The following is a 26,045-nucleotide window of genomic DNA, read 5'->3' on the forward strand; positions in this document are numbered from 1 at the left end:
ATATCTACCGGAATTAAATAACTTTAGTCCAAAAAAGTATTATTTTATCTTTTTAAAATTAATTATAAAGTATTATTATCGTATTTTTAACATAAATTCAAATTTCTAACTTCTAGCAAAGGTAAACAACTTTACTTATATAAGTATTATAATCCTTTGATTCCTAAAAGATTGTATTTTAGTTTTTTAATTAAATCAAATTCAAATTTTTAATTATTCGCACAATCAAACAACTCTACTTCTTAAAGTGTAATAGTATTTTTAAAATTATTCTAAAAGATTATTTAGTGGTTTAAAAATTAAGTATAAAGATATTTTATTTTTTTAAGATCAAATTCAAATTAAACAAAATTAAACAACAAGAATAATACCATGGCAACTTTCATACTTAAGATTTGATTTATGTGTTAAATCATATAATTCATGTATTAAAGTATTTAGCTAAATTTTATTAAATATATTTAATTAAATTATTTGTATTATCTGTGCAAAAATAATAATATTTACAAAAAAAAAAAAAACAGTAATAACACGTTGTTCTCTTAATATATTATCAAAGCAAATGATTGATAAAATATTTTTAACAATTTAGTATCTATGAAAAATATCAATCTATATTAAATCGGAACTAAATTTAAAACCAGCTATAATTGAGATAAAGATTTGATTCACTAATAAAAGATTTTTTTCTCTTAAGCTATTAAAGAAGACCAATTCTATGGTGTCTATAAATTTTTGCTTAAATTTTATCTAACTTACTTTTTATAGTAAATTTTAATTTTTTAAAAATTGTTTATTCTTATATCTTTTAAATTAAATAATAATTTTTAACCCTTTTTAATAAATAGGAACCACTTTTTAGGCACCATAACATTTACCGTTAAAGAAAATCAGACTGCTACATAGCTATATAGTAAACCGAACCAATTACTTTAAGACACATATTAACTAAAGTCTTATAAATATAAATATAAATTAAAAAAAATAACCGGAGTAATTTTGAAGTCAATCATATGTTTTCCAAAGAATTCTCCTATTCCTAATTCTTCAACAAACGATTTATTTTATTTACCAATATACACGTTATTGAGTATATTTAATTATTTACATTTTTTTTAGTCATTATGCATTTCAGGTACAGAAAATAGAAGACAAAAAGCACAAAAATCGGATATTATGCACTTAAAAAAATTTCGGGTACATTCAAAATACATATGCATAGATGTACATATTTAAAGTATTGAGCACCGGGATAAAACCAAAAGAAATTGTGTATCTAAAATATGTTATGATATGATTTATTTTATTTTTTTATTTCATTCAATTTTTTCAAATAATTTAATATTTTAAAATTATAAACTTTTTAATTTAAAGTTTTGACGAATATAATTTAAATTAATAATTTATTTAATTCAATACAAATAAACATATTCATATTATTATACTTGTATGATTAGTTATGTTTATATATCCAATTAAAAAAAACAATTTAAAGTATTTAAATTAAAAAATAATAATTTAAATTTTAAATACATTTAAAATATGTGCAAAACTAACTAATTTGTTGATATAATATGAATTTAATTTTAATACACGGTTACGGTTACGGTTAGTGTAAAGTAGTTTTATACATGCATCTAATTACGTAACGCGACATTGAAAAAAAATAATTACTTTTTATATTAACGGCGTAAATAGTCATCCAAACAAATTTTACACTTTCATGCATCAAAATTAAACTTGATATAATATTTTGAATCATGCTGTGTTAATGTGATTTTCCACTCATCCCAAAAATTTAAGCTGATTTTGGGGTTCACCAAAAATGGAATTCTTGACCTTTCGGATCTAGAAGATACCATGTCATGAAACCACTCATTCCAAAAACTTAAGCTTAAGCTGATAGGAAAAAGTAACACTAATAATTATATCTCTCGGACATCCTTAAACTTTCATTGTACACATTGTACAGATATTTCATTCGCTCCTATACTTCCTCATAATTTAAAGAGTAAATAGCAATTTCTAACCATAAAAGATTTGGACGCTGACAAAACTGACCATGAAAAATTGAAACTAAAGTTATACTCATACAAGATAAGTTTTGTTTGACAAAAATAACCAATTATTAGAGAATGAGAGAAGGAGAGAGCGGGAACGAGTGTTTGAGGGCGAAACACAGTGAGGATGGCGGCCATGCCGTCGGAAGAGATAAGGGGGAGAGTGTGGGTGGGGGTGCATCCGGTGTCAAGGAGGGTTTTTCACGAGGGGGTTTTTCAAATCCTACAAAGATCTCCTTTAGAGATAAAGTCATTGGGCCAGAGAAATCGAAGGCGTTTGCACTTGCAGGATCTCTATCTGGGGATAGTATAGCCACGGTGGTGGGCAAGCAGGGCGATTCCCAACCTCCATGTGTAAACTTCACTGAAGAAGCCAAGCTTTGTTTGGCAGAGCCTTATCGAGAAGCTTTAGTGATTAAGGTTCTTGATAAAAATTATAGTTACACAGCTCTTTCACACAAGCTTCGGATGGTTTGGCGCATCAAAGGTGGCTTTGATCTGCTTGATGTGGGGTTTGGGTACTTCATGGTAAAATTCGATGCATGTGAAGATCGTGAGAAGGTCATGCTTGGTGGCCCGTAGTTGATTGAGGGGCACTATGTTGCTGTAAAACCGTGGGATATAGATTTTCGGCCATGTGAGCAATCCTTCGGGTCTACGCTTGTATGGGTTCGGATTTCGGGGCTCCCAATCTGGTGCTATCAGGAACAGGCCATGATGCGTATTGCTTCTGCAATAGGAGTTCCCATCAAAGTGGACTTAGCCACTAAGTTGGCTGAGAGGGGACGATATGTCCGAGTATGTGTTCAAATAAATTTAGGACTGCCAGTGATCAAGCGTATCATTGTGGAAGGCGTAACTCATGTAGTGGAGTATGAAAGTTTAAATTTAATTTGTAACTCTTGTGCACGTTATGGTCACGATATGGCACAGTGCTTGGGTAGAGACTCTAGGGAAGGAAAGAGTGTTGATTCCGATGCCACCAAGCCATGGGACGGTATAAAGGCAGTGCCACATCCTGAGACAAAAATTCACAATTCAAATGAAGTAGAACCTAATGTGGTAGGTGGCGTTACTGGCAAGAATCCTGCATCGAATTTGCAAGAGGATTTGGAGGCTAATAATTTGGAAGGAAATAATGTTGAGGAGGCTTGCATGCATGATGAACCAGGCTGGGAGCAAGTTGTGAGGAAAGGTAAAATCAAGCTGGGTCAGAAGCAATTTAACAAGGTCCAAAGAGGCATTCAATCCAAAACCGATTCGAGTAGAGTAATCAGGCCCACCATTCACTTCTCTCACACGAATGGATCCAGCTCCTATCGCGCTAGGGTCGGGTCACGAGTCAAGGTCGGACACAGCGCTTCCCGTGTTAGTGAGACGTCGATCTCCTCAACCCGACACACCCCAGTGCCTTGCGGGTCCTCTCTCCGGAAACGACCAAGGCCGGGGTCCCTACAGAGCTCGCCAGTTGAGAAGAATGGAGGCACGGTGGTGGAAGCATCGTCATGTCTTCCTGCAACCGTGAAGGAGGGTGTTACCGTGGCGGTTCCATTGGAGAAGGAAGGCGCATTGCCGGCTGTTACTGCGTCGGTAGGCGGGATTAAGGAGATATTTCAGGGAGATTCGGCAAACCTGAAGGTCACGGGAGTCACTTCCGCTGGGCAAGCCTCGGTTTGAGGTTGGTGAAGCACTTTGATTTCCTTGTTTTATATTTTTATATTTTATATTATGGATAGTTTAAATATAATAGCTTGGAATATTAGGGGTGCTTCTAATAAGTTAGCCCGGGTGAATTGTAAAGAGTTGGTTAGGAAATTTAAACCTGTAATTTTTATTGTGGTTGAAACTCACTGTCCTTTTCAACGCTTGAAACTGTTCTGGGAAAGACTTGGTTATCACCCTATTGGTATAGTGGAGGCGTCAGGACACAAGGGGGGTATTTGGTTCCTTTCTGCAATACAGGGTGTTCACTGCAAATGGGTTGATGCTTTCGATCAGTGTGTTACAGTTGAGGTTCAGGTAAATAATGTGATTTGGAGGTGCAGTGGTATCTATGGTAGTCCTCAATTTAATACCAGAGTTCTGCTATGGGATTATCTTGTTACTCAGTCTTCGTCTTTCTGCGGACCATGGATTGTTCTTGGTGATTTTAATGAAGTACTATTCTCTCATGAATCTAAGGGTTGCCTCTTCTCGAGTCGTCATGCAGATCGGCTTGCTGCCTCTCTAGGGGATAGTAATCTGTTTGACTTGAAGACTATTGGAAGACAGTTTTCTTGGTACAGAAGGGTTAAAAATGGTGTTGAGGTGGCGAAAAAACTTGACCGGGTTTGTATCAATAGTGGCTGGCTATCTCTCTTTCCAGAGGCTTACGCAGAAATTTTAAATAGGCTTCAGTCTGATCATTGTCCTATCCTAGTACGCTGTACAGGTCGTCCCCAACCGAAAAAGAATAGACCTTTTCAGTTTATTGCAGCTTGGGCAACTCATCCGGGGTACATAAATATTGTGAACCAGTCATGGCAGGCTGGCTACAGAGAGATGCATGGCAAGCTTTCAGAAGTACAGAAGAACTCTTTGGAGTTTAATTCTAAAGTGTTCGGCAACATTTTCATTAGGAAATGCAAATTGGAGAGACAGATTAATTTCCTTCAAAAGCGACTTGAAGTAATGGAAGATTTGTCTATGCGGCAAAAAGAAAAACAGCTGATTGAGGAATTTAATAACACGCTTGTGTAGGAGGAACTTCTATGGTTTCAAAAATCCAGAGAGCAGTGGGTAAAATTTGGGGATAGAAATACCAAGTTCTTTCATGTCCAGACTCTTGTGCGGAGAAAGCATAATAAGATTCATGGTCTCTTTCTTCAAGATGGGGTGTGGGAAACGGACCCGGATGTCCTTAGAAAGGAAGCTGAATCCTTCTATAAATGCCTATTCTGCCAGTCGGAGGATGTAGACTTAGGTTGTCTTGGTGATGTGCCGCTGCCTTCCCTGAATGATGAAGCCTGTTGTAGCCTCACAGCGCCAGTTACTCTGAAAGAAGTTAAGTCGGTTGTTTTCAGTATGCATTCTTTTAAGGCACCGGGCCCTGATGGGTTTCATGCTTTCTTCTTTAAAGAATACTGGAAGATTGTTGGTTTTGATGTTTGGACTATGGTTTGTCATGCGTTCTCTGGTTTGGATATGGATCCAAGGATGATGGAAACTCTTGTGGTTCTTATTCCGAAGGTAGAAAACCCGGTTTCCATGAAGGATTTCCGACCAATTAGTCTCTGTAATGTGGTTTACAAAGTTATAACGAAGGTCCTGGTCAATAGACTTCGTCCCCATCTCAAAGAGATTATTGGGCCCCTTCAAGGAGGGTTTATCCCGGGGAGAGGAACCCCTGACAACATCATTGTAGCACAAGAGGTTCTCCATTTTATGAAGAAGACAAAGTCAAAGAAAGGCACCCTGGCCTTTAAGATTGATTTGGAGAAAGCGTACGATAGAGTGGATTGGGGATTTCTGAAACAAACCCTGGTGAGTTTTGGCTTTCCTCCTCCGACAGTCAATCTGATTATGCGTTGTGTCACTGCTTCCTCACTGTCTATCCTCTGGAATGGGGATAGATTAAATAGCTTTACTCCGAGCAGGGGTCTTAGGCAAGGAGATCCTATATCACCGTATCTGTTTGTGTTGTGTATGGAGAGATTGTCCTGTTCTATTAATCAGCAAGTTGATAAGGGCTTGTGGAAGCCAGTTGCGGTTTCTAGAGGGGGTCCAAGAATTTCTCATTTGATGTTTGCCGATGATTTGCTTCTTTTCTGTAAAGCTGAAAAATAACAAGTTCAAACTGTAATGGTAGCTTTGGAAAATTTCTGCAGAGCCTCTGGGATGAAGGTTAATGTGGAAAAATCTAAAGCGCTATGCTCCAGGAATGTTTCAGCGACAAGAAAAGAGATTTTCACTAGAGTCTCCTCCATCAGATTCGTCCAGAACTTGGGAAAGTATTTAGGGGTGAACCTTAATCACTCTCGGGTGACACGCGCAACTTTCAACAATGTTTTGGACAAGATTCGGGGAAGGCTAGCCAGCTGGAAAGGGAGATTGCTTAATAAGACAGGCAGACTCTGTTTGCTCAACTCGGTAGTGACTGCGATTCCTACTTATCGCATGCAAGTATCTCTCTTCCCTAAAGGGGTAACTAATAAGATAGAATCCATGATGCGAAACTTTCTATGGAAGGGTCAAGCTGATGGTAGAGGCCTGAATCTAGTTAACTGGAAAGTGTTGGTCACTCCTAAGAAGTTTGGGGGTCTGGGAATTAGAGATCCTTTTTGTGCCAATATTGCTCTTCTTGGAAAACTAGTTTGGCAACTTTTTCACCATCCCGACAAGCTATGGGTTCAACTGTTGACGGAGAAATACCATTCTTCTAAGGCTGATTGTTTTAGTCAGTCTCGAGGAAGGGGATCTTATGTTTGGAAGAGTATATGTCGAGCTTGGGATATCCTGAAGGAAGGTTTTAGTTGGTGCATTGGGGATTTGGAACAGAACTTTTGGTTTTCTAAATGGAGAAGAGAGGGACGACTATGTCAGGAGATGGATTATGTTCACATTTCTGATTCGGATCTCAGGATCTTGGACCTTTGGTCATCTGGACAGTGGAACCTTGAGAATATCTATTCTCATCTGAATCAGTCTCTGCAGAGCAACATTAACTCTTACAACCCAGATGTTCAAGCTGGTTCAGAGGTCGGTTGGTGTTGGACTGGTGCGCCCTCAAAGGTTTATGATGCTCATAGTGGTTATTTGTGGCTCAGTAAGAAGATGTTTAGTTGGGAGGATAGGGGTAATTGGCTTTAGCTTTGGCGTCAACATGTTCCAGAAAAGCACAAATTTTTGGCCTGGCTATGTCTTCGGGAGGCTCTTCCTACTGCTGCATTTCGTTTTAGGAGGGGCATTTCGCACACGGATAGCTGTCCACGATGTTTCTCAGGTCAGGAATCGGTTTTACATTGTATTCGGGATTGTCCAAAAGCCCAACTTGTTTGGCAAGCTTTAGGGATCTCCGATCAACCAGTGGATTTGATGAATTGGTTCTTATATAATAGCAAACAGCGCCCTTTTAGATTCTTTTCTGGTCTCTGGTGGATTTGGTGTTCGAGAAATAACGAGATCTTTCATCCTCACGAGCATTGGACCACAGACAAGGTGATTGGTATGGCTTTGTCCTTAGAAAAGGAGGTCCGAAATATTTTTGAGTTGCAACGACTATCTATCCCCTCAACCATTAGTGGCTCTTGGATTCCCCCCTCAGTGGGTACCTTTAAGATTAATTGTGATGCTAGCTATCCTGGCAGTGGTGCTCGAGTTAGTTTTGCTTGTGTTAGCAGAGATTGGAAGGGAAGGTGGCAACGAGGCTGTCTGGGAACAATTGAGAGTCGTAGCATTTTGCAAGGAGAGTTGTTTGCTATTTGGAGAGGCTTTCTTTTAGCATGGGACTCGGGACAAAGAGACATTATATGTGAGACAGACTGTGTGGAGGCATTTACTATTGTCAATAATTTACAAGATTGCTCTGGGTTTATTAATCCTTTGGTGTTAAAAATCCGAGATATCATGTCTTGGAAATGGCGTGCTGATCTTCGGTTGATCTTGAGAGATGCAAATACAGTAGCAGACATCATGGCAAAGACTGCAATGAGGACTATTTCTCCCCAAGTGGAGCTTCCATTGCCTTGGAAGGAGTTTGAGAGTAGTATTCAGCGGGACTGCCTTTCTTAAGCAGTTTCTTATTTTTTTTCTTTCTTAGTTTTTGTTTATTTTCTTTTAAGTCACCAAAAAAAAAAACCAATTATTAAATTTTTGTTCATAATTCCGTAAATTACCCTAACATTTTATCTTCTTTTATCTCTACACCCAATCTCTAACCCTAATAATTCAATCCCGTTCCCTCCTCCTCTGCCTCTACCCTCCAACCTTCTCCGCCGTCACAATCCCCTCCACCACCATTATCGCCTCCAGCCCCCTCACCCTTCCTTCCCCGTTGACCATCACCAACTCCATCATCACTGCTGCTCCATTTCCTTCCTCAGTCCTCACCCTCCCCTCCAACCACCTCCTTCACACCATTGAAGACCTTCCTCAGTCCTCACAAATAAAATAGAACCAAGTAAATCCAAAATTAAACCAAATAAACCGTCTCTCATATTTTTAGACACAAAAAAGAAGAAGGATGCTATTATTATTATTAAACCAAATACACCACCGTAGAATCATTAGAACTTTATCAACAAGCTCATCATGGAGTAGGAACTACCACAACCACCACCATGACGGCACTCTTCTTTAAGAAACTTGGGCTTGGGCTTCTGAGTGCTGCATACTTGTGCATGGTTCTGTTCTTGGTTCTGATTGCGGCAACGATTTTGGGGGTTTGTTTGGTGAAGCTGTGGGTGGAAGAGCCGGTGGTAGTTAGAGAGAATTTGCATTTTGATTACACTGAAGAATTAAAATTCTTCTGCTGTGTTCTCGTTTGATGGGGGAATGAGTGATTTTGTTGAAAGAATAAAGAGGGATAAGCATATAAGTGTGCCTGTTGGTCATATATTTTATGTTTCTTTGCTTCTTTTCATGTCCGAATATGATTTTAATACACAACTTGGTGTCTTTCAGATTCCTACACTTTTTCTCAATTTTCATTGACATTCTCAACATATATTAATATAGTAATAAACATATATTTGTGAGGACTGAGGAAGGTCTTCAATAGTGTAGAGGAGGTGGTTAGAGAGGAGGGGTGAGAAAGGAAATGGAGTGGTGGTGGTGTTGGAGTTGGTGATGGTTGAAGGAAAAAGGAGGTGAGAAGGATGGAGGGAATGGCGGTGGAAGGGGATTGTGACGACGGAAAAGGTTTGAGGGTAAAGGCAGAGGAGGAGTGAGCGGGATTAAATTGCTAGGGTTAGAGATTGGGTGTAGAGATAAAAGAAGATAAAAAGTTAGGGGTATTTATGGAATTATGAACAAAAATTTAATAATTGGTTATTTCTGTCGAACAAAACATATCTTATATGGGTATAACTTTAGTTTCAATTTTTTATGGTCAGTTTTGTCAGCGTCCAAATCTTTCATAGTTAAAAATGACTATTTACTCTAATTTAAATAAAAAAAATAGAAAAGTTTAGTAGGGAGCAACAACAACCAGCAAAGAAGAGTGAGCCATTAAATGAAATATCACACTAATTTCACACCATTAAAACTTCATTAATGGTTATTTAATAGCTATAAATCTCAAAAGTTGCTCCCTAGCATTCCTCTGAAAAACAAAATCAAATTAACTCAGATACTAACATATCTCATACAGTGAGTTGAATTTCATTTTGGACATGTAGATCAGTAGATGTAATGCAACCCACGGAATACCCCTCTCCTCTCTCTTTCAAAAGCAGCAACGAACTCTAAACCCACTAACCCACAGTAGCACTGTAGCAGTGCTTCCAAAAACCCCCCACTAAGCCAGTGCCCAGCCCGCTGTCGCTGAACTCTTCTCGTCGGCCAGAGCGTGCCGTTGTCGCCTCTGGAAGCTCTGCTCGCCCTCTTTCCTCCATCCGCTTCTCCTCTACGTCGTCGCGTCTGGCCCTCTTCTCTCTCGCACAAGCTCTTCTCTTCTCTCTCTCCGAGCTGCTCACTCTGCGTCTCTGTCTCATCGTTCCTCCATCCCTCGCTGTCTGTTTTGTTCCTGCCTCGCCGTCAGTTTCGTGCCTTCCTCGCCGCCGGTAAGCAGTGCTTGTTCGATTTTTTTTCTTTTGTTAATTACTTAATTTTGATGATTTTGAGTTTCCATCTTTCTAATTATATGATTCTGTAATTTGGAATAATGTTTATGATTATGAATTATTATTAATCTATACTTCTTTGGTAATTATTCTTGTTAATTTCCCTTATTCTTGATAATTCTTTTTCTGAGTTAATTTTTCTAAAATAATTTTGTTGATTGCTGATGAGAATTGTTAATTCTGACTTCTGAGTTTGTGTTCTGTATGTAATTGTTAATTTTGTATCTTCAGGTTGTATGTATTGTTGGCTTGTTGCTGATGTGAATAGAAATTGTGTAGGTTTGTGTTCAATAATCAATACTTAGTTGTTGGCTGTAGGTAATTTGTGTAAGTTTGGGTTCAACAATTAGAAATTTATGTAAGTAGTGTCTAAAACTAGTTTCTTCTTGTTGTTTCCTTTGGTGGTGGAACATCATGTTTGTCAGTTAGGTGCGGTTTGATTTCCTTTAGTCATAAATATTAATGTTTGAACTTGTTTATGCATGTTGTCTCTTTTGTTTCGGTTTTCTCTGCTTTGCTTACTTCAAACTTGAAACCTTTCGGACTTGGGTTGGTTTCCTTGAAACTGAACTATTCACAACATTTCACACTGTTTTTCAGCAGCTTGATTTTAACTTTATATTGCTTTTATTTCACTTTATTTGCGCTATGCTAGTACGCTCAAGTTTTTTCTTTTGATTTTCCCCCCTCTGTTTTAATTATGGTTTTTAACTTAATTATGATTCTTTGATTTCCAAGTTTTCTTCAATTCTTTTATAGATTACAGTTACATAAGTTCCTTTCTTCGTTTATTTTGTGGTTTATTTATTTATTTGCAAATGGTGATACTTTGAAGTGCACTTGAACAACGCTTTTATGCCTTTTTTATGTCAAGTTAGGAATACTGAAACATTGTGTTGGTACTGTTTGGTAGGTGGTTTTTGAGATGGATCTTCCCCAATTTAGAACTGAGTTCTTGCCTAGAAATTTGAACCCATCTTCTTCACCTTACCTCCAATTTCCACCCCTTGGACCATTCTCAAACCCTTTTCGGAATTCTCCAAACCTGAAATTCCGGACACAGAAATGCTTTCCGGTTGTTTCATTCTCCGAAGGCCATAAACAGATTGCCAAGTTCCCCTTTTCTGGCCAGAATCCACTAGATTCTACTCAACATAATGCCTGCACAAGAGATGTTCGGTCTTATGCAGGTCGGAGCAAGAAGAAAGGTGGTGGCTCTTCCGGTGGCCGGATTGAAGGCGGTGCTGAGTTACGAAGACGGATAAGGCGCAGTGCCAGGGCAAAAAACAAGAAACGTGCCGAATCTCTATTCTACCGACTGAAAAACCCAAGAGGGGGTAATTATGCTGATAATGTCTCTGAGGAGTTGCTCCAACAAATTGGTCAAGGGTATGATCGAATGGTCCGGTTCATGGAGAAGGATGATCCAAATATACGTCACCCTTATGATTGGTATAAATATGGTCAATATGGACCCTACTCTTGGCGTGGAGTTGTTGTTGGTGAACCGATTATTGGCCGGTTTACAGATGAACGCGTGACATTAATGACTGAAGTGAGGGACCATGAGGAGTGGGAGGAAATTGAGAAAGCTGAAATGGCTGCCGATTTTGGGAAAAAAGTTAAGCAGCTTGATCAGAGTAAATTAAGATATTTTTGGGTATTCATAAGGCACCCAAAGTGGAGACTTTCGGAGCTTCCTTGGCAGCAGTGGACATTGGTTTGCGAAGTAGTACTTGAAGCTGGTAAGCAGAGATTAGATAAGTGGAATTTGATGGGAAGACTTGGAAGCAAGGCGAGGTCATTGATAGGGCAATGTGCAGCTTGGATGCGACCGGATATTATATATGTGAAGAAGCCAGTTTTCCAGTGTAGGTTTGAGCCACAGGATAACTTTTTCAAGCCACTAATTCCACTTCTTGATCCTAAAACAGAACAGGATTTTCTTTTTGAATTGGAAAACGATGATGGAACTGTTGACACATGTACTTATTTTGGTGGATTGTGTAAGATTGTGAAAATAAGTCAAAAGGCATTTGTTGATGATGTGGTGAATGCGTATCAGAAATTGAGTGACGAGAAGAAGTCTAAGTGTTTGGAGTTTTTGTTGGGCAATCATCCAGTGGAATTGTTGCATCCGTATACTAAGGAGTGGAAGGCCAAGTTAGAAGAGGAGGAGCTGGGATGTGATGCGCCCGAAGATGATGATGACAACCATGCTTTTGCTGGTGATCCCAATGAAACTGAGGTTCTTGATTGGATTGAGGATGAAGATAGTGATGATGATGATGAAGAAGAAGATGAAGAGGAAGAAGAGGAGGAAGAAGATGAGGAGGATGATGAATATGATGATGAATTTATGGACATGGAAAAAAGTGAAGACGGTAAATTTCACGCCATGGAAGATGATACGCTCATCGATGAAGACGAAAATGAGGAGGATTGGGATGAGGAGTTTGAAAAGGCAACAAAAAGTGCAGACGCGATGGAAAATCTGGCGAAGAAGAGTGTTGAGTTCACTACAAATTTATATAAGAAGCAATTGAAAATGATGGAAGGACAGGAAGAATCAGAGCAATCAGCAGATGGAGACGAAACCTTCTTGAGAGGGAAGCGAGCTAAGGTTAAACCGGAAGAGTGGAAGTACATTGGGGTTGGTCCATTTAGAAAAAGGATCAAGAAGAGCAAACTTCCGCCGGAGATGTTTCTGCAAGCAGCCATTAGGCCATTCACTTACCGGAATCTTGTTAAAGAGATTGTCTTAACTAGGCATGCAATTTTGGATGGTGAGATTGGTAGGAAAGATTAAAGGCAAGTTCCTTTTTTTAATTGAGGCTACAGTTGTGTAGATTGTAGAATATGTTGTCAAGAAAAGTTAAGGATAAAATTAGCTTACGGTTTAAGATGGTCTAGGACATCAATTTTGGATTATAAACTATTTATCTAATAATTATTTGAAATCAGAAGATAGTTCTATCTGTCATCACGTGGACTGCTTGATCAGAAGATAATTTCAACTGTTCTATTTAAAGATAATATAGCATGTATTGCTCAATTTAAGGGTAGATACATCAAAGGTGATATAATACAGCATATTTCTCCCAAATTCTTTTTCACTCATGATCTTCAAAATCAAAAAACAATTGATGTCCAACAGATCCACTTAAGCAATAATTTGGGAGATTTATTTACAAAGTCACTTCCAAAATCCTCCTTTAAAAAATTAGTACATCAGATTAGGATGCGCCGATTTTGAGACACTAAATGATGTTGACAACAGGGGGAGACTGTACTCTTTTTTCCTTGGTCAAGTTTTTTCCCTTTGGATTTTTCTTAACAAGGTTTTTAATGAGGCAGTTTCCGGATATTGTACTCTTTTTTCTTCACTAAAGTTTTTTCGCATTGGGTTTTTCTTTAGTAAGGTTTTAATGAAGCATAATCATAAATAGTCATCAAAAGAGGTGTGTTGTGATAAGAACAAATGAGGAGGATGCCCATTAATAATATAGGTAGCTGTGATTTTCAAAGGAGAGACTTAAGATTATTAAAAAGACCAACTTTTAATAGGAAAAAATTTGGTAACAAAAAATTTTTAGCCATAATTAGCCAAAATTTTTCATAATTTATTTCATTTATATAACTTAATAATATTTTAATTTTTTATCTCACTCTTCTATCAATCCACTTATCATATTTTTATCAGTCTCACTTATTAATGATATTAATTATAATATCATATCCTTAATTATTAGACATTCTTGTAATCACTATTTAATATTTCCTTTTATAATTTGAATGTTATATTTAAGAATACAATAAAGACTAATAACAATTAAAAACAGTAATAATAATATTCATTAAATAATTTTAATTGTAATTGATTTTTATTTTCTTTAATTCATTTATTATCATTGCAAGCATTGGCAAATATGAAAGCTTGGTTTAATAGATTTTTCATTGTTAATTTGAATAAAAAAAGTTATTTATTCCCCAAGCCAAAAATCACCATTCTATTTCAATTACAAGCACAATTAGGATATGCTAAGAAAATTTACAAGAAAGAGTTGAAGAATAATTTGAACCAAAGACAAACTCACCCGATGAGATTGTTATCAGTCAACTAATTTTTGAGAATATGAAAAACCATATTAGTTTTGATGAGGTATGGTAATAAGCTAATTTAATTTTTTTGTTTTTGTTTTTATGTGCATTTATAATTTTATTATACTAACTAACTTTATACACATAACATTCATAAGTTCATATATATAATATATAGGAAAAACTACCAAAAGTACCCATAAAGTTTACGAACGATGACAAAAGTACCCATAAACTAAGAAAATTAACGCCGTACCCATAAAAGATGAGTTCCGTATGACAAAAGTATTCAAATCTTAATTTTTTGTTGATTTTTTAATAAAATTTCTAAACTACCCTATATTCAACCTTAACTCACTTTTTCACCCTTTCATAACTCAATTTGCACCAACATTTGCCATGGAATCCAAAACTACTCCTACAACAAATCAGACCGAAATCAATAGTAGTGGTGGTGGTGGTAGAGGATCAGACCTCAATCGATTCACTCATAAGTTTATAATCCATACCCAAATCAAATTAATCAAACACCAAAAAATACTCAAAACATAAAAATTTTCAAATCCATTCATCCAATTTCAATTCACTTTAGCAAAACTAGAAATAGAAAAAGCCATCAACCATAAAAAATCAACAAATCCATTAATCCAATTTGAAATTTATTTCAGCAAAAATCAGAAGTAGAAGTAGCCATCAACTGGATCTTCTGTAAATCAATCTCAGCCTTCATAAAAAATAGAAGCAGATTAAAAAAAAATAGTATCATTTTAGTAGTAACTAAATCAATTTTTGAAAAGAAGAAAAATAAAATAAAAATATTTTTTAAAAAAGAAATACCTTTTTCTTCGCCGGCCGACTATAACATCGTCAATGGCAGAACCTCCATCCACATTGCCGCCTTCCTTTCTTCTCTGATTTCTCTTTACCGAACCCGCTTTCTGCATGCAAGAGTACCACGACCCATCTCTCTTCTCAGGTGTGCGACGACGGTGTTCTCCTCGGCTGGGTCAGACGCGCCACAACGACGTTCTCCTCGGCTGCAACAGGCGCGCCACGGCAGCATTTTCCTCAGGTTGGGTCACAGGTGTGCGATGAAGGTATTGTAGTCACCTTAATAGTGAGAGGGGAAGAGATTGGCGGTAATGGAGTAGGTGGGTAGCGGACGGCAATGAGGAGGTAGGAGGAGAGTTTCTATGACTTTGTGAGGGTTTTTGAGAGATAAATAAGGAGAGAGGAAGAAGAAAAGAGAGGGAGTGACGGTAGAATGGGGTTAGGGTGGGATAGTTTAGGAATTTTATTAAAAAATCAACAAAAAATTAGAATTTGGATACTTTTGTCATACGGAACCTATCTTTCATGGGTACAACGTTAATTTCTTTAGTTTATGGGTACTTTTGTCAGCGTTCGTAAACTTCATGGGTACTTTTGGTAGTTTTTCCTAATATATAACATCTATAATTACATACAACTAACATCTAAAGATTAAATTCATGTTTATTAGATATTACATCCATATACATATCATTTTTTAGTTATTACATAAGTAACTATCAAATTAACATAGATATTTTTAAATTTTATCATAATTGAATTTGAAAAAATGTCAAATTCTTAAATTAATTTATTCAATTGATAAATTTACTCATAACATCCATAATTTTATATTAATTACATCCATAATTTTGTACTCATAATATTTATAATTTCATATATATGATGTCTATAATTAATAAATTTTTATAATTAATATTACCAAATTTTAAATTATGTATCTTATTGTATTTTTTAAATTATCTCATATGTACACTAATAGGTCATAATTTTAATTATTTTAATATTTTTTATTTAATATTCATATATATGTTTATTTATTGATTTTAATATAACGAATTAATAATTATTTTTAAAAATTTATTTTTTAATTTTTGTTTATATTTTATTTTTATTTTTTATTTTTTAATAGTCTATATGTAAAATATGAATTGTATAGTAGAAGTTGTTACAATTTTTTATTTTGACCTCTATAATTTTTGTAGAAAAAATTGTATTTTAATGAGTAATAATGTGATTGAGAGATATTAGGGATTTGATTTGGAAGAAACTGAAATTGATTTTGGAAAGAATATTAATGACTCTAAATACGCAGAAAAAAGGTGGATGATAAGGAGGGTGAGTGATAAGAAGGTGTGTCACTTGCTTATCAAGAGAATAAAAATTTTTACGTGACATTTTTATATTGTAATTAATCTTTGGCTATCTAACATTACCGCTTTTAATAAAGGTTGAAAATGATGAATTTGTACATGTATAAATAAGGCTTCATAGCCAGAAATATAAGACACACAATAATAAAATATAAAACTCTCTCTTTCTATTTCTCTAGTAGATTTTTAAGTTACAATATACTAGTAAATATATAAATTACTTCTATTATATCGAAATAATTATATTAATAAATATTAATACTAGTGTCTTTTATTTACACATTTTTATCTTATATTTAGTACATTTTTTTTATTTATTTATTTTACAATATTTTGCAACCCCAAATCCGTTAGGGTTGAACTGCATTATTTGAGATACAACAAAGTAATTATTAAGATAATTGATAGGAAAATAGCAAATTTCTTTTTTTTTTTCAAAAAATAAAATAAAAAAGATCGAGCTAGTAAAAGTAAAAATACTTCATGGGAGTTTACTTGGGGTTTTTTTTGCCTCGAGAAAAAAGGTCTACTTTAGCTGGGGTTGGTAATGGGGTCCAAGCCCAATAGAGGAGTTAGGCTTGGTTTACTTAAGGAACAAGCAGTTGTATATCTCGAACAAAAATACCACCCAAAAAAAATATATCTCGAACCAAAAAAAAGGAGCTGTTGGATTGTGATTAGTTTTGAAAATAGGAGGACAAAACACCGAGAACAGAATACAAATCATAGAAATATAAAAGTTAGTATTTTTGTATTTTATTTAATAGTAAATTAAATATAAAATTGAACAAATAATAATAAAAAAATCTAATTTATTTTTTTTTCACATAAAATTTAAAATAAAAATAAAATAATAAAAAAATATAATAATAAAAAGTTAATAGTGATAATAAAAGAAAATATATAAAAAAAAATTATGTCTCTATGTCTTTCTCATACAAAAGAATACAAAATACACATGTGTTTCAGACATAATATTTCTATTTATATTTCACCTGCTAAACATAATTTTGTATTTTATTGTCCTATTCTTATAAACAAACATAACCTTATATATATTTTATTCCATCTCAAGACCAGTAAGAATCGTGAAAAAAAAAACAATAAGATAAAAAAAGTTATATTCCTTCTTATTAGTTATTAGTTATTACTCATTGCATAGATCATACGCATTACAATGAGCAAGATTTTTTTTTTTTTTGAGTGGGGGAAAGCAAGGATGATGAAAAATGTCTTAGAATCATGAAGCCTTCATCCAATATTCTTACTTGTTCATGTTCTTGATTATCTTCTTTCTTTTTGTTCTTTTTTGGTAGATTTTCATCTAGCTTATTACAATAACATCTGTTTTTCGTTGAAGTTGCTTATGATTCATATATTGGTTCATATGATTTCTCACCCTCAAATTAGAATAAATTATCATTTGTATCCATAAAAGATATAGATACTGATAAATGTACCCATATAAGAATAAAAGGACAATTGTAACCATGGTATCAATGATAATTTATTTCTTAAATTATTATGATTTTCTGGATGTTTGGGAAGCATGCTGGACCCATATGGCTGATATTTTGTGATCCATGATTGATATTGTTACATCATGTCTTAATAGTCAATTAGGGAGTCAAATTTTTTTGTCAATATCAACTATTTTTTATTTTTTTTTATTTTATATCCTAAATCATAATCCCAAATTCCAAATTTTTCAAAGGAACGAGGGTTAACAAAATAATTTTACAATAAAGAGTTGACTAATGGCTGGTAACTAATTAAAATTTGGTTCTCCATACTTATTTTAATAGTAATAGTAAGGGATAAGTATTGTTTTGGTCCCTCACGTTGAGGGTCGAAATCGAAACCGTCCCCAACGTAATTTCCAATTTAGAATCATACTTAACGTTTTCTTTCGTATTAAAATCGTCCTTTTAATTTTTTTGGACAAAAATACCCTCACCACTACCAACACAATTACCTCATCCACCAGCACTACCACCAACACCAACACCACCACCACAACCACTACCAGCACCACCACTAACACCAACACCAACACCACAACCACAACCATAACCACAACCACCACCACCACCACCAAGACCACCACCAAGAAAACAGGAAACAACACCAAACAGAAACGGAAACAACACCAAACAGAAACAGAAAGCAAGAAAGCAGAATCAAGGCGTGAGGCAGAGGCGGCGAGGCGTGAGGCGGCAGAAGCAAGGCGGAGGCAGCGACGTGAGGCGGCGACGCGGAGGCGGCGAGGCGTGAGGCGGCAGAAGCAAGGCGGAGGCGGCGAGGCGTGAAGCGGCAGAAGCAAGGCAGAGGTGGCGACGTGAGGTGGCGACGCGGAGGCGGCGAGGCGTGAGGCGGCAGAAGTGAGACGGAGGTGGCGAGGCGAGGCGGCAAGGCGGACTCCAATGGCAGTGGCTCGTCGTCCCCCTCCCCCCCTCCCCTTCCCCCTCCCTTCCCCCCACCCCCACCCCGTGTCCTTTCCGCCTTCCCCCTTCGCGTCGCTGTCCCCCTCCTCCTTCTCCTCTCCCCTTCCCCCCACCCCCACCCCGCGTCCTTTCCCCCTTCTCCCTTCGCCGCCGCCGCCGTCCCCCTCCCCCCTTTCCCCTTCACCCCCACCCCGAACCTGCGTCCCCTTCATTTTCTTCCTCTTTTTCTCCGGCTTCTTCCACTTCCCCTCCTCCTTCTCTTCGCCGCCGGCGCCGTCCCCCATCCCCCCCTCCCTTCCCCTTCCTCCTTCCCTTTGTATACCCTTTTCTTCTCCCCCAACCAACGTGTTTTCTTTTTTTTTTTTTAATTTTATAATTTTGTTTATTATAGGGGTAGTTTAGGAATAAATTAAAAAATTTTATTAGAAATGACGATTTTAAATTCAAATACGACTTTAAGGATGATTTTAAATCAAAATATACACCAGGGACGGGTTCGATTTCGACCCTCAACGTGAGGGACCAAAACAATACTTATCTCTAATAGTAATGATAATAACACCACTAAGGAAAATGAATAAGTCACGGGTCCAAAAAATTAGTCGGACTAGAAGAGACTAGTAGAGAGTTCATTCGCCAACTACCTTACTTGATTGACCATGATTGCCATCCATAATCCATAAACTTATTTCAACAAATTGGAAGTAGTTCATTCTTGACTTTCTTTTTTACATTCATTACTAGTATTAATATATTTGTTGCCTAGACGCTACTGCCAGTTGATGATGAAATTATGAGTTTTGACAATGGTTCCAACTTCAAACAGTTGAAATAATGCTTGTTCATTGTTTCTCATCAACTCATTGAGATTCATGAATGCTTCAAGATAGTAGTTATACTTGATACTTTGAACCATATTAAATCATAAAATTAGAAGATATTTTACTTTACTTATAGATATCTCTACTTGTAGTTTATACAATTTAGTATTTTGGTACTAATATGAATGAAGTTGACTAGTTAGAGAAGTTTTACAACAATAACCAAGTAAATGCATTCAGATATCTAAATTACAAATTTATGATATTTTATATTTTCATCATATTTAATGAGGTGATTTATATTGATTCTCGTTTATCCAACGTATCCATATCTTGATTTTATTTATTTATTTTGGGTCGTGATATCTTGATAGTTTTTAAATAAAAAATGCTATTTATATACTAAAATCAACCACTAAAATTAATCACTAATATATTTGTGTATAAATACATGTGTGCTTAATTTATTTTCAATATGTATTTGTATTCTAACATATATTTTATTTTGATAGCTGACTTTGATAGCTGATTTTAGTATACATGTAGCATTACTCTTTTTAAATATATACCGTATTCACGTACCATACTTTGTATTCGATTTGTACACCAACTTTAAAACATTGGTCCGTTTATTCGGAGTAACATTTTTTCTTAAATATAACCCAATATTTTTTAGGGTTTAGTGTTGGGTCGAAAGACCTTAACTGAATTTCCAATCTGCCCAAGCCCAACTCGTCAAAATTAGGTCATTTGCTTAGTTGCATTGAGAATTTATTACAACAAATTTGGCAAATAACAGCGAAAATTTTGCAACGATTCACCGAGATCGCTGCAAAAAGAAATCAATAATGTGGTGCAATAGGCAGTGTTGCAATGTTGTCAAGATTTAGCGGCGATTTGACCTGAACCGCTGTAAAAAAGACATTTTGCAGTGAAAAAGTGTGAGCTGCCAACAGCCAAAGAAATCGAAGGTCACAACAGTGCTAATAATTGTAAAGATACGGATTATTGAACTGTTAATGTCATTTGTATAGTTTTTTTTCTATGTTAAATACTTTAGATTTTTATTTCTTTGTATTCTATTTTTTTAGTGTATAATGATAATCACAAAAAAAAAAAAAATTTTTTTCTTAGAGGACCATATGATAAAAAGGATGAGTCTGAGCATCAAGGAGGCTATAATACTTCCATCTAGTAGAAAGATCATACTTCGAATTAACAGAGAGTTGTAACCAATTGATCAGGCGATTGGTTTATTAAATAAGTTTTTGGAAAGTTTGGGTGTTGACCTTTAACAATTTTTCATTTGTGAAAAGAGTTGAAGGACAATGAATAGGCTATCAAAGAACATGCCTATAACATAGTTAAGGTATAAGTTTTTAGTTTTTTTTTTTTTTTTTAGTTTAAGGAAATTTGATTATAAATATTTTTTGTTGAAAATTTTATACAAGTAGTTGAATTTTCGTAATTTGTATTTCACATGTTTAAATTTGATTAACTTATTTTGATTAACTTTTTTTTCCGTAATCCATTATCTTAGTTTTATACCTATTTAATGGTTTTGATTATTAACGATGTCAAAATTTTGTAGCGAGTCTTTCACTACGAAGACGACGATAGAAAAAAATAAAGTAGAAAATTATGCAAAGGATATAAAAAAAAAACTAGAAAGATACAAGATTTAAGTTATTTCATAAGTTTTATGACGAGACAAAGACTTTTGATGAGAATACTAAGTATCACCCATCAAAAATAGATGTAAATCACTGAAAATGGTTGATTCAATAGATGTTGAAAGATGACACAAAGGTAATAAATAATGAATTGGTATTTTATTCTATCTAATTTTAAACCCTTTGAAAGATGCTTAATTGACTCTGATAATAACAAAATTCTAAAATATCCTTACTTTAATTTCTTTTTCCTAAATCAAATATGCCTACGTAAAAGACTTCTTAACTTTTATTAATTTAAATCACGCTCATTTGTATTTGTCTTTTTATTTATAGGAGAAGTGCAGACAAAATATCTTAAATCGTTCAAAGCAAACTTACACATATTGGGAGTTTCAAAACATTCGCAAGACAAACAGATAAAAGAGGGAATCAACTTCTATTTTATTTCAATTTTTTTTTTTTGTAATATTCATTTGTTAGTTATATGTTTTTGTCAATATAAATCTTGTTATAGGAGTAATTACAGAAAAAACACATTAGTAGGGGAGAGATATGAAATATGGTTCATAAAAAGAAAGATGGTTCGTATATCCATGACGATACACGTGTTATTGGTGTAAATATTGTTTTAAAATTTTCTACTTCAATTTTTGTATTTATATTGGCTATAAATTTAGAGTCATTATAACCCAATTCTAATAGTCTATAGAAAGTAATTACGAATATTGAGAGTCAAGATGAATCCTCCAAGAAGCTTTCACAAAACGATTCATTTGCACAAGTCCTTGAAAATGAGCACTCAAAACGAGTTCATGGTGTAGGTTTTGTACTATGTCCAACTTAATTTTTTGGTAATACTACACAACAGTCGAACTCTGGTATGCAAATTGAAGAGTATCAGAAGATGATTGTAGAATTAAAGGTATAGGTAGTAGAAGAGATGGCAAAAAAATACCTAATCCAACAACAATAAGATAATTTGCCACATGATATTGCTGCAAAGTTAGATTCTTTGAGAAGAGCACTGACTTTATCGTGCGCTAGCAATTATGATCTAAAAAAAAACTATGAGTTTAAATCAATTGAAATAGATATTATAGAATTTTTTTTTGTGTTCATTGCTTGTTTACCTAATATTTTTTTTTAGTTTATAAACAATGATGCACTTATGACAAATTACTATTATATATAGTATTTTAATATATATTCTAGCATTTTGTTTTTTAATTTGATGGAATGTTATTTATTTTAGTTAAATTTTAATAGATTAAATTAACATAAAAAGTAACACAAAATAAAGGATATAAAAATATTGATTGTGACATACAATAAAAATTCAGTTATACCCAAAAGAAAAAACACAAATAAAAAATTTGGCGACAGTTGCTAATTCGCCGCAAAATGGACACTAAAATTTCAAAATTCTATTGGCATTTTGCGGCAATTATAAAGATGAGACAATTTCATTTTTCAATATAGCAATGGTTATAACTACCGTAAAAATAATCCGCAGTAAAATTCTAACTTGCAGTGGTTTGAAGAACCTACCACTAAAAATTTAGCAACGTTTAATTTTAGAGTGGTCCGAAAATCATCACTATCTATTTTCCGACAATTAAAAATTGCTGCTATCTGCCAAAAGTAATGTAGTGATTTGACATTCACATAGACAATAATTATAATTTTAACGACAATAACGACGACGACGATAATAATAATTATTATTTCATTAGTTAGATTTAAGAGATTGGATTTCACAAGGGTGTTATCCTTCTTGTGCGTTATTCAATCATCCTGTGTAAGATGGAGTTGCATCCACTTTTTGTCCTTCGACATACATGAATAAAATTATACAAGAATCTGATGCTCCAAAGTCCAAAAAATAAAAAATAAAAATTATTGGCCAATCTTTTTCATTGTAATCTTGGATGAATATAACGGTTTAATTTCTCAAGCTATTATTCCTTTACCAACATTATTCCCTATGGATCATAGTATATTTAGGAAATCATCAAAAGAGGAACATTCACCATCAATCTCAGCATAAAAGGCGTGGAAGTTTTAGATATGTGTGGTTGATTTGGCAACACCATGCTTCTAAATAAAAACATATTCATAAGGTTTTGTTCTGCCTTCCCTAATTTATCTAAAAAAATAGAAGGACGTTAGAGAAACGTGTGCATTTTATATCCCTAAAATATTATAACATGTGGAATTGTGGATGTAACTTTTTTCTCATATAAAAAGGAAAACAAGAAAATAATATTCTTCTCGTGATAATATTAATAATGTACGTGGCTCTCTTCTGATTTTCCAGCATGGAAACACATTAAATTTGCCACTTCCTTTTCTTCTTCTTATTTAATTATTTATTTTTTCATTATGGGTTTTGGCCTGTTGATTAGGACTCTTCTATAGTGTGTGCTTTGTTGGCAATTGATTGATTCTATGTAACAAGGTTTGGATAGAATAATAGCATATAACAACTATTGTTGCTAAAAATTTCTTTATCCTTATCCGATTCTATACCAGAGGCAGAATGAAAATGTGGTTTATGTTTATTCATGTCCTTAGAACCTTAGCTTATTACCTTTGAATGTGTTCATGTCAACCTTATCCTCACAACAGTTCATAACACTATAAAGAAAAAGGCAAAAAGGGAAAAAAAAAAAAAAAAAAGTGTTTTGTGTTACATGAAACCAGCACTATATGCTACACGTTAGGTAAATTAATGTGAATCATTTAATTTTGGTCCTAAGTCAATGCAAGAAAGAATGACTAATTTTGTATGGAAAATTTGGTAATCTAGAATTGGGGAGGGAGAAAGATTACGATAACTCAATAATGCAATAATAATGTATGTCTAGAAATTCCATTTTGATGATGTAATAATAAGCATGGTTCTCAATTCTCATTGAACATTTAGTATTTTGTATTTTTCAATGTTGTGTAATAATCAACTATGTGTGACTATTGTTCACCAGATGGTGCCATCTCATACATCTAGAAATTTAAGGGGACTAATCATATTAATACAAATTTCATGTCCAAAAGTTGGATTGGTTATCAAGATTATTTGATCCATGGGAGTGGGGATTGACTAATGCAATCATAGCTTTAAAAATATCTCTTAATTAATTTGGGTGGTAAACTAATATGTCATTTTTGTGTCGTTAGTTCTTTCTTGACTTCTTAAACATTTTTATCCCTCCTAAGTGATAACCTATCAGATATTAATACAGAAAAAGTTTTAAGTGTACCAGAAATATCGATGTTTCAGTTATTTTAACCGTTGATCTGAATTATAAAAAATATATATAATATATATTAATTGAAATCAATGGTTAAAACAACTAAAACACCGATATTCTTAATATACTTGAAATTTTTTTATTAGTATATATTTCAAAAGGTATTGTTGGAGTTAGTCTCATATCCATAATTTTTTTTTTGGGGTGGTGTTGTCATGTGCAGCATTTAATTTGAGGATGCCATGTTGCAAATCAAGAAGAATAACACTTGTCTCCTGGGTTTTGCCATATGAAGAAAGATTCAAAAGATTATCTTAATTTCTAAATTAGGTAAGCTAAATCGATCTTAAACACGCATTAGGTTATTATTATCATTATTAATTATTTTGTATTTATGGAACATGTTAGATTATTGTAGTGACTAATTTAAGGTCAATCTCAGTTTTATCCCAAAATTGTTGTATTATTTCATGTTATGTTATTCAATATATTCTTTAGCTTTTTGGTCAAGGGATACTAGAAATAATGAAAATAATTTTAGGAAATTAAAATGGATACCTAGATGGAACTGGTCCATAGGCCAACCAAAAGGGCATCAAATCTGAGCAAATCTAGTCCAGCTAAGAGATTGTGACCCTTAAAAAAGAGACCCATGCAACGTGGCCACTTTTGATTAAATGTTCGAGTGGGTCCAACAGGAACCAATTCCCAAATATCTATAACTTTTATAATTTTTCATTCCTATGATAAAATTATGTGGCATTTTGTTATAGGGTACAATTATATTATTCTAAGTTCTAACTGCAAACTAATTACTCGGTGAAGAACATATGCTAATTGCTGAGTAATTATATTTATATTACTCTTCCGTTTTCTTATCCCTCTTTTTTTAATACATAATTATTAAGAAAATTGTAATTTAGAAACCAATTTTATCAAACAACTTTTGATTTATAAAAATAGAGAATAATAACAGCATTTTTCACATTTGATATATTAAGAATATAATTAATAATTCAATAATAAATTTTACATAAGAAAAACATGATAAGTATATGCTGAGGAAAAAAAATTAAAAGTGAGAAATACCCTTTTTTATTTAAAAGAAGAAGATGAAGTGCTACTGTAAAAATAAGCAAAAATTAATCTTTTTATGATAAAAGTAAAGATGTAATGTAAATATATTGGATATTGGGAGAAGAGGAGTGCTAGGGGCCAGCAATTTTGGTGATTTGTAACCATTAAATAGCCATCAATGATGATTTTAATGGTGAAAAATTGGTGTGAGATTTCATCGAATAGATTACTTTTTCTTCTGGTTACATGCTGGCCAGAATTTAAAAAAATTGCTGGTCCACTAGACTTTTATTTGGGAAAATATACAAGTATGTGGTATGTCAGTTATGTAAAATGGCAGCCATGCAGGAGAAAGGCTCAGAAAGCGTTAGCTGCCTTGCGTTTACATCCAAATAGCAGGCTTTTTCATCAAACACAATCTGCATCTAAATAATTTAATAGTGCTATTAAACTAATAATATATAAATTTATTAATATAGATATAGAATTAATAATGGTATTAATTTTTTTTAAATTTAATAAATTATTTAAGAGTAAAGTATTTTTTATTTTAAAAAATTTACAAGTATCTTTAAATTTTAATTTATTCTA

General features: G+C 34.2%; 1 protein-coding gene across 1 annotated transcript; it reads left to right on the forward strand.

The window, feature by feature from the left end:
- The first annotated feature begins 9,414 nt into the window (after positions 1–9,414).
- Positions 9,415–12,867, forward strand: LOC107609506 (uncharacterized). Its single transcript, XM_016311499.3, has 2 exons — positions 9,415–9,820; positions 10,794–12,867. Exon 2 carries the CDS (start codon positions 10,806–10,808, stop codon positions 12,687–12,689), a length of 1,884 nt encoding a protein of 627 aa, XP_016166985.1. The 5' UTR covers positions 9,415–9,820; positions 10,794–10,805; the 3' UTR covers positions 12,690–12,867.
- Positions 12,868–26,045: the final 13,178 nt, after the last annotated feature.

This window comes from Arachis ipaensis, chromosome B7 (genome assembly GCF_059453495.1).
Source record: "Arachis ipaensis isolate K30076 ecotype BB chromosome B7, ASM5945349v1, whole genome shotgun sequence".
In the NCBI taxonomy this organism is placed as follows: domain Eukaryota; kingdom Viridiplantae; phylum Streptophyta; class Magnoliopsida; order Fabales; family Fabaceae; genus Arachis; species Arachis ipaensis.

What these genes read in the sequence shown, in the direction of transcription:
- LOC107609506 (XM_016311499.3), top strand. Translation starts at nt 10,806, where the DNA reads ATGGATCTTCCCCAATTTAGAACTGAGTTCTTGCCTAGAAATTTGAAC.